Source organism: Diaphorina citri, unplaced genomic scaffold, assembly GCF_000475195.1.
Source record: "Diaphorina citri unplaced genomic scaffold, Diaci psyllid genome assembly version 1.1 scaffold1608, whole genome shotgun sequence".
NCBI lineage: Eukaryota > Metazoa > Arthropoda > Insecta > Hemiptera > Psyllidae > Diaphorina > Diaphorina citri.
This window is the reverse complement of record NW_007379034.1, coordinates 60,305-69,475: the sequence shown is the minus strand read 5'-3', so window position 1 is coordinate 69,475 and position 9,171 is coordinate 60,305. Positions and strand designations below refer to the sequence as shown.

At 34.0% G+C, this 9,171-nt stretch overlaps 1 protein-coding gene and 1 long non-coding RNA gene across 2 annotated transcripts; one reads left to right on the top strand and one right to left on the bottom strand.

Moving 5' to 3' along the window:
- The first annotated feature begins 1,100 nt into the window (after positions 1 to 1,100).
- On the top strand, positions 1,101 to 3,046 carry LOC103516586 (DNA polymerase subunit gamma-2, mitochondrial-like). Its single transcript, XM_008481558.3, has 4 exons — positions 1,101 to 1,110; positions 1,502 to 1,573; positions 2,450 to 2,670; positions 2,865 to 3,046. Exons 1-4 carry the CDS (start codon positions 1,101 to 1,103, stop codon positions 2,922 to 2,924), a joined length of 363 nt encoding a protein of 120 aa, XP_008479780.1. The 3' UTR covers positions 2,925 to 3,046.
- A 2,605-nt stretch (positions 3,047 to 5,651) lies between these two features.
- Positions 5,652 to 6,900, bottom strand: LOC113470468. Its single transcript, XR_003393512.1, has 2 exons — positions 6,222 to 6,900; positions 5,652 to 6,138 (listed from the first exon to the last, which is right to left on the bottom strand). It is a non-coding gene; the product is annotated as an uncharacterized LOC113470468 (long non-coding RNA).
- Positions 6,901 to 9,171: the final 2,271 nt, after the last annotated feature.

Sequence of the window (9,171 nt, the reverse complement as noted above, 5' to 3'; positions counted from 1 at the left end):
GCTACGAAATAAAAACGGTGGTGAAACACGCATCGTTTAACAAAACGAAAAAATACCAGCCTTGCTAAAGAAATAACAAAGGTTGAGTGCGAAGGGCATACTATGATTATTGATTAATTTTAATCCGTGTGTCTTATGCTGTGACTGCGATAGTAGAGGGACTTTTCAGTCCTATCCCGGCAGGATAAACAAGGTACATAATGATAGTCTATTCTGTTTCCAGCCCCTCACAGTTCACTAGTTTGAGAGCTTCCCTGTTTGTAACGCCATCTCGCGGTCAACAGTTGTTCTACCATTGGCAGAGTCAGCGCAAATATTGGTGGAGGAAGGTGAGATGATAACCATAGTACCATACTTACTATTCTACAATCTCTAACTTCCCTTTTCTACTTCCTATCCTTCTCCCTTCCTTCATCCTTGGTCCTACCCTTCCTAGTACTAAAGTAAGGGTCTGAGCCATAAACATGTGGTGTGAGTGTGTGTGTGTGTGTGTGTTAGTGTTGTGATATGTGTGTGTACGTGGTGGTGTTGTGTAGGGGTGGTATAGTGTGTGTGGTGATGGTGAGCATGTGCAGTGGTATGTATGTACGATTGTACGTGAGTTGAGATGTGTATGGCAATATGTGTGAGTGAATGCATGTGCAGAATTGTTTGTTGTAAATGTCTTATGTATGTTAATGTCAATCTTAACTTGTCCTTTTCTTTTTTTTTTTTTAAATTTAAACAGGTCTCGATTATTGTTCCATAAAATGTAATGTTATTACCAATCAAATATATAGGACCTTGTTTAGACTGCAAGAGTAAAGGGACTTTTAAGTCCTATGCTGGTAGTATAAGCAGGGTATATTCTATTCTATACTGTAGGCTACTACTTTATTCTAATCAAATCCTCGAACAGTATTGAGGATAAAATTCCATACTTACCGTGGTTGGCCGTCTGCCTTGTGAGCGCTAGGTCGCGGGTTCGATTACCGCCCGGGGGCGAATTTCATCCTAAACAGATAAAGTTCGTTCTCGGAACGGCTGGCTTTCTGCTATCCTGTCCTCTTCGATTCCGGGACGATGAGACTTCAGTAATTATTACTGTTCCTAATAAAAATATGAGGGTACGTAAGTAGGTACCTATAGTCTGTCCATATGAATATGTGAGCAAGAAGTCATCGACGGAAAATGAAGGAACCAATCAGAATGTGAGAATTCCTTGCATTGTTGCAATTAAGGTAAAGGTCTATTTTTACTCTCTCTTTTAAAAAGTAGAGGTAGCTTCGATCTGTAACCTTTTTTACAAGAGGTTGAATCACTGTGCAATATGTGGGAGGAAGCACTGTGCAATGTACGTTCCTCATTTAAAGATTTACTACCGTTGCACCTTTGATATGTTTGGCAACGTAGCCTACTTTTTTGATGACTCATTGCTCTCATATTCATCTGGATCGACTATATAATTAAGTTCAACTCTTTTTATTATTATTATTATTATTATTATTATTATTATTATTAGGAGATAGAAAGGTTCTCAGGCTACATCGTAGACTGGCTCCCTATAAGGTGGCCTTCCTTAACTCCACGGACGGTGAGTAGAACATCCCCTGGCGGGGTTTATCGTGTCTAATAAATCAGTTGTTTCATTGCTACGAAATGAAAGCCTAAGCCCGTATGAAAAAGGAGGAAGGTTGTGCGTGAAACCAGAACCCATGTTGCGACACAGACCACATGCGTCTAATGTAGCAGTTGTTTCATTGCTACGAAATAACGGTGGTGAAACACTCATCCTAAAATAATGACAGTAAAAAAATAATGGACCATATCAGACTTAGGGGACTTAGAGATCCTTTTTTTTTCGAGTGAGTTCTGTAGTTTACGGAGGTTACTTAATATTTTTATTTTATAAATAACCATAATATTCATGTCAAAATACATGAAAACTCGAACTGGGGAGTATTTACCTATCCTACCTCAGTAGGATGTTAATATCTATTTGGCGGATTTTCCTGTCCCAGGAATCTACCGTATCCTTGAATCTGCGGACTTACCTGTCCCAGGACAGGAAAGTCCATTTACCCCCACAGTCAAGGCGTACTGAATTCTACTCATCTAATTCAGTTTTTTCAGTTTCAGTTTTTTCATCTAATTCAGTGGTTCTCAACCTTTTCCGCCCGCCGCGTACCCCTTGCCTTGAGTACCCGAATTTAATCTCACGTACCCCCGCTACCATCGTAATGAGTACCGGGTACCCATACCTAGGATGATGTGTAACATTTCTACTGAGTTTTAAACACGCTCGGTACCTTTTGAAAAAATTTAGTACTTTTTTTGAACTGTTCTGCACTCATAAGCCGTCAAAAATCAAAATTTGCTTTTGTCCACCATTAGACAATTTTTTCTCGCGTACCCCCAGAGGGTCTGACGTACCCCCGGTTGAAAATCGCCGATCTAATTTTCTTCCCAGATGAACTGAAGAGCCTCGCCGTCTACCTGTACGAAAACCTACGCCAATCTCACATCTACTGCCTCTTCACGCCCCTGGATTCGAGCAGCAAAAGTCCCGGCTCTATTGAGAGTCAGCTCAGCGCGAACGACAAACTGGGGGTTCCCTATTCGATTCTCATTCGCGACACGGCATTGCAGGATGGCCTCATCAGTATACGAAACCGGGATACCACTTTGGAGGTACGTGTGTTAGATTTTTTTTTTATATGATTTAGAAGGTTTAGAACGAAATACAGTAGAACCTCGATTCTTCTTCTTCTTCGCCTTTTCTCATGTTCAGATGGGGTCGGCCTTTGTCGTCGGCCTCTCAATCAGCTTTAAGTCGTTACGTTAACCTACCTACTCATATAGTTTTCCTTTTTTTTCCTTTTCAGGAGAAAGTTCACATCAGTAAAGTCAACGACTATATTGAAAGTTTGCTCAAAAACTACTGACGGAATTTGGACAACCAATGGACGGAAATTGGACAACGAATGGACTTCGAATAGACGGAACTTGGACCGCGAATTTCAGATACCCGCTTGACATTCTCTGAACATTTAATTTGACACCTGGGACTTGCAACGAATGGACGGAATTTGGACAACGAATGGACGGAATTTGGACAACGAATGGACGGAATTTGGACAACGAATGGACGTCGAATAGACGGAACTTGGACCGCGAATTTCAGATACCCGCTTGACATTCTCTGAACATTGGGACTTGCTCAGTTTGGAAAAAGCTATGCTAATGTAAGGGCATCATTCTTTACCAAGGAAGAAGCAAATGACCTCCTGGAATTAGTGGAAGTCTAAGCTGACACTTGATTAAAAATCAAATAAACAACCATATATTGAAAATCAACGAAAAGTCACCTCCTGGAATTAGTGGAAGTCTAAGCTGACACTTGATTAAAAATCAAATAAACAACCATATATTGAAAATCAACGAAAAGTCTTTTTATTTTTCTTCCTTTTTACTTCCCCTATCCAACATATTATGTCCTATGGGAAGTAATGTAATTTGCTTTCTGTTTCCATATGTAGGGAGCAACCTTGGTGGCCGAGTGGGTATCTTTAGATTTCAGCCAAAGTCGCTCGAACTTGGCACAGAGACTCGATAAATTATGTAGACCAATAGTATCCTTGGGCCCTGTTTCCAGAAGGTACGGTTCGGCCGTTATTCCGGACCAAAGTTCCGCTATTTAAGGTTATACAGGGAAAAAGATCAAAAGGAACTAGCGCTTCTCACGACTGATTATGTCCTATGGGAAGTAATGTAATTTGCTTTCTGTTTCCATATGTAGGGAGCAACCTTGGTGGCCGAGTGGGTATCTTTAGATTTTAGCCAAAGTCGCTCGAACTTGGCTCAGAGACTCGATAAATTATGTAGACCAATAGTATCCTTGGGCCCTGTTTCCAGAAGGTACGTTTCGGCCGTTATTACGGACCAAAGTTCCGCTATTTAAGGTTATACAGGGAAAAAGCTCAAAAGGAACTAGCGCTTCTCACGACTTAACCTTTAGCCACAGGTCGCTCAAATTTTGCAGACAGCTTCCACACTTAATGCCGATCAAAAGTGTCCGCGGCCCGGACCTCGAGAAATGTACGGTTCGGCCGATATTTAACGCCAAATGTTTGAAAAAGCTCAAAAAGAGTTCGCAATGCTCAGACCTTTAGATTTCAGCCAAAGTCGCTCGAACTTGGCACAGAGATAAAAAAAACATCTAGTCACCAAACATTTTGGCATTGAAAAATTAGGACAGTCAAATTTATAAGAATTTGAATAAAAATGGGAAACTTACCACCTGGACAAATACAAGTAGCCTGCCAAAAGAAAAGTACCAAAACAGGATTTAAAGAACGAGGAAAGAGTAAACAGAACTGGCAAACAATTTGATTTAAAACTGAAAAAGGTCCCAATTACAGTGTATGAACCGGGGAATAGACATTTCTGACAAGCATTCAATCCGGGTACAACGCCCTGACTTATTTTAGTACCTAGATATTAAATTTTATAAATGAAAAAGAGGTGATTTGATCTTGGAAGTGTGAACCGGGGAATAGACATTTCTGACAAGCATTCAATCCGGGTACAACGCCCTGACTTATTTTAGTACCTAGATATTAAATTTTAAAAATGAAAAAGAGCTGATTTGATCTTGGATTAGTTTTATTTAATTCGAATTGCCCAGGTGGCTAAACCATTATTTCTTTTACCTTGGACTATCTCTTTCACACTAAAATTTCCCTTTCCATTGCCTGGTGTCAACAAAAAAAACAATTTTCGGATTTACTCATTATTAAACTTATAAATTTTAAAAAGTAGCCATCAAATAGGTAAATTAAAAAAGTTACATTTATATAAAGTATGTATGTATAAAAAAAGTTTAAATTAATATTTTTTTTATATTTATTTAATTACAGGACAAAAACAAACTTATTAAATAGGTTTTTTTTTTTATTTATAACAAATATACAAAATAGTGTATGTCCGTTTGTTGGTGGTCTTTTTGGTGTTTATGCTAACCTGTGGGAAATATCGTTTATTTATTTATTTTTTAACTACTTCAATGTACATACCTCTATTATCTCTACATTTCAGCCGAATAAGTAGGTACAAGCGATTTCAACTAGGTACAAGCTTTTCTTTACACTTCTCTTTACTCAGTAAAAAAACCGAGAAAGTGCTGTAGGTACTTATCAGTTGAATGGAGCAGTTGCAAATGGGTAAAAATTATAAATAAATGGTCGATTCCTATGTAAAAAGTTGGGAAAAATCCAAATCTGAGGTCAAAACTCCGAAAAAATAACTATTCCGTTTAGACGGGGCTTGATTGCACAAATATGCTCAGGATTATCATAATAAATGCCTAATTTTAAGCCTACTTAAATGCATTTTCCAGGGCTTCAGTTTAGCCAAGTGAAGGCAATGCTTGAAAATGAAATGTGTTGGTATTGGGAATTTTTTAAAAGAGATTTCGAAGAAACAAATTTGATTTTTGGTTATCATAAGAAAATTCTCTTTTAACAGTTATAACTGAGTGTGCATGATTATGGATCAATTAGCTCTTGGTTAATTTTAAGCCTACTTAAATGCATTTTCCTGGGCTTCAGTTTAGCCAAGTGAAGGCAATGCTTGAAAATGAAATGTGTTGGTATTGGGAATTTTTTAAGAGATTTCGAAGAAACAAATTTGATTTTTGGTTATCATAAGAAAATTCTCTTTTAACAGTTATAACTGAGTGTGTATGATTATGGATCAATTAGCTCTTGGTTTTAAAAAGTATTTCGATTACATTGAAATGAGAAAACTAGGTCAAAGGGCAATTATTCCATTCAGAAGATATATATTTCATAGGACTAGTTACTTTTTCTGAATGAGATTTTCCTCTTTGAAAGAGAAAACAGATTGAGCTTCAGCCAGGATTTAAATGGTTTAGCAAAAAATCAACGAAGTCTATTCTATTTACGTTTGTTGAATAAACATATTTAATTTTATCAAATATCTTCCAATGTATCGTCACCCCACATAATAGTTATGTAGGTATGTGAGATGGAAGATAACCAAGAGGATACCAGACTTGATCAAATCACTTCCAACCAAAGAAATGTTTCTTACTTAGGAAGAAATTATAAAACTAGACACTAGCAAAATAATAATCACCTAGCAATTTCATAAAATAAAAAATATTTTATAATTATAATACAAACGAAAAAAAGGACTATTCGTATCAAAATAATAATCACCTAGCAATTTCATAAAATAAAAAATATTTTATAATTATAATACAAACGAAAAAAAGGACTATTCGTATTTTTTGAGATATAAAAAAATTGAATAGTTTTTCTTGTTTAAAAAACGTTTTTGTTATTATTTTTAAATACAAAATTTTACAGTGGGTTTTTCAATATATTAATAAAATTATATAAATCGGTAGGAATTTAAAATGTATTTAAATTGTTTTGTTTAATCTTAATCATTTTCAAAGCGAATGTATTTTATTCTTACGGTTCCGATACTCAAGCGTTTGGAAATGTTCCCAGGAATTGAGTATGTTCAATGCAAGCAACGTTTGTTTAAAATTATGTTATCATAATGAGATTGTTTTTTTTCCAAATAAAATAGAACTAAGTTCACACACAGTGTGAAAGGGATTCTCAATTTTTAAACACACACAAATAAAATACATTCAATACAATAAAACAAAAAAGTATAAAATAAATTTCTTGTATTTTATTTTTTTAATAAAATGTTTTGAAAACAAAATAAAATGGCAGTTTTTTTATTATTTTATTTATTCAAGTTTGTAGTTTTTTATATTTACTTAGTAGGTAATTCATTTTTTTAACGATTTTTTCTCTTTTTTTTTTCTCTTCCTTAAAATGTCGAAAATTTAGACTTGGAAGAACCAATAAATTAATTTTAAAATGGCAGTTTTTTTATTATTTTATTTATTCAAGTTTGTAGTTTTTTATATTTACTTAGTAGGTAATTCATTTTTTTAACGATTTTTTTCTCTTCCTTAAAATGTCGAAAATTTAGACTTGGAAGAACCAATAAATTAATTTTATGCAGATGCAGATTCACCAAAGATTTAATTTAAAAGTTACACTTCACCAGAAAAAAAGGTCTGAAATATTTCCCGACTTTAGTGATACCGACTAGGTAGGTACATATGTAATTATATCGCTGAAGGAACCTGAAGGAACTCTTAGCAAAAGGCTGTGTAAAAATATTTTCACAACAATTTTATTACATAAAATGATTTCCAAACCACTATTTTTCCCAAATTTCAACCAAAGATCAAGTGACCATTTCAAGTTGATGAAAATTTAGAAAATCGTAAAAAAAAAAAAAAATCTTTCTAAATTGAAAACGGCGATTTTTATATTTTTTCAAGAACATTTCTGAAGCAGTAACTAGCTTTTAACCATTCAGTTTAATTTTAAAGTCATTGTAAATAAGAGAGTAAGTTTATTTTGATTTGTTTGGAATAAAAAAGTAATCAAATAACAAATAAGGATGGGGATTAAAAAAAATTTAAATAAAATGCATTATGTACAAGTACTCGTACACCCCTTGGTAAAAAAAATTCTAATTTTTCAACCAGCAAGGTTGAAGACAATAATACGAATAAAATGATGAAATGTTAAGAGAAAAGAGGCAACAGAGAATTCATGCGAATTTTCTCAGAAATCTTCATAAGAGTATAATATTTCTTTTCCTATAGGTTTCATAAAAATTGCTCTAGAAACTGATTTTTTACCGTGTTTCATTGTTTCATATGATTACTTTACGTATTTTATAAGTAGACTCACACAAATCTAGAGACATATGCTTTTTATGCACTCTGATTATAAATATCCGCGAAAGATTATAAAATCCTTTTGATGAACATTGCAACATCAACCTAACGTAATCCCAGTTGGTTGTGCATATTTTCTTGTAATAGCCACGTATAAAATGTACCTATGTTTCAAAGATAACTTTTGTTTTATTCCAATCTAGGCCAAGATAGGTACTATTTCAACTCGATTCATATTTGGCCTTATTTTGAAAAATCAAAATACGCAGGTACCTACCTACAGTTATTATAGGCACCAATGACTTGAAGGTACATACATATTTGTCAATCTTAAAACCCTAAAAATGACATTCGATTTTAATCCATATAAAAGATTTTTTGACTGTTGGAAAAAAAGACAAAAATAATAAATAGAGTAGTACGTCAAAAAACTGGTTAAGGTATAAAAAAAGATTAGCTAAACTTAAAAAAAGAACGAAAAAGGTAACTTAAAAACACAAAGGTCATACATTAATAAGATTTGTTTTTTTCCCTTAAAATATATATTTTTTTCTTTTCCAAGCATCATTTACAACTAGATTCAGAGGTTAGGTGGTAATGTCAACATAGCCATCCAATAGAAAGCAGGTTATAAGTTCAACGTCAGACACCACAGGAAGCGGAAAGTACAGCAAAAAGATGGAGAGAAAAATAAATAGTTCACGAAGAAAAAAAAAAGATTGGAAATCGTGATTCCTTTCTCTATTTCGAACTGAAATTTAGAAGAGTTGTTTGCACCAGTGTATTATGAGTCACCAAACTCTTCTTTGTAAAAAAAAAAAAAAAAAAAAAAAAAAAAAAACAAGATGTAAAAATGAATACAAAAAAGCAGGCAATGTTGAATGGAAGAACACACAGTTTAATTTTATTGTTAAGTTTGTTGAAAATGGAGGATAGAAAAAAAGTCAGGGATATACAATCAAAGACTTGACAGAAATTATTGAAGTTATACTAAGATCTGATAATGTATTAACTTTGGTTTGAAGCTGACGTAAATACTTAATCATATTCCATCAGGTTTGATAGATTCTACATTTTTCGTGTGATGACAGTTGGGAATCCATGTATTTTTTACGTCTTGCAGCGTCACGACATGGTACACTAGAAATCTGATCAAGTGTTATATCACTAATTAAAAGAAACTTAAAGACTCAAAATTAAACTTACATCTAAGTCTATTCCTATTATAAAACAAAGAACTAGAAACAAAGAACAGCTAGTAAAACAAAAAAGGAAGAAAGGGAAGGGAAAGAGATAAGAGGGGAAATATATTGGAATCATTTATCGGAAATAATGCTTTTTTTTATTACTCTTAGTTATGCTTTTTTATTTATTGTTTTTTTTTCTTGATT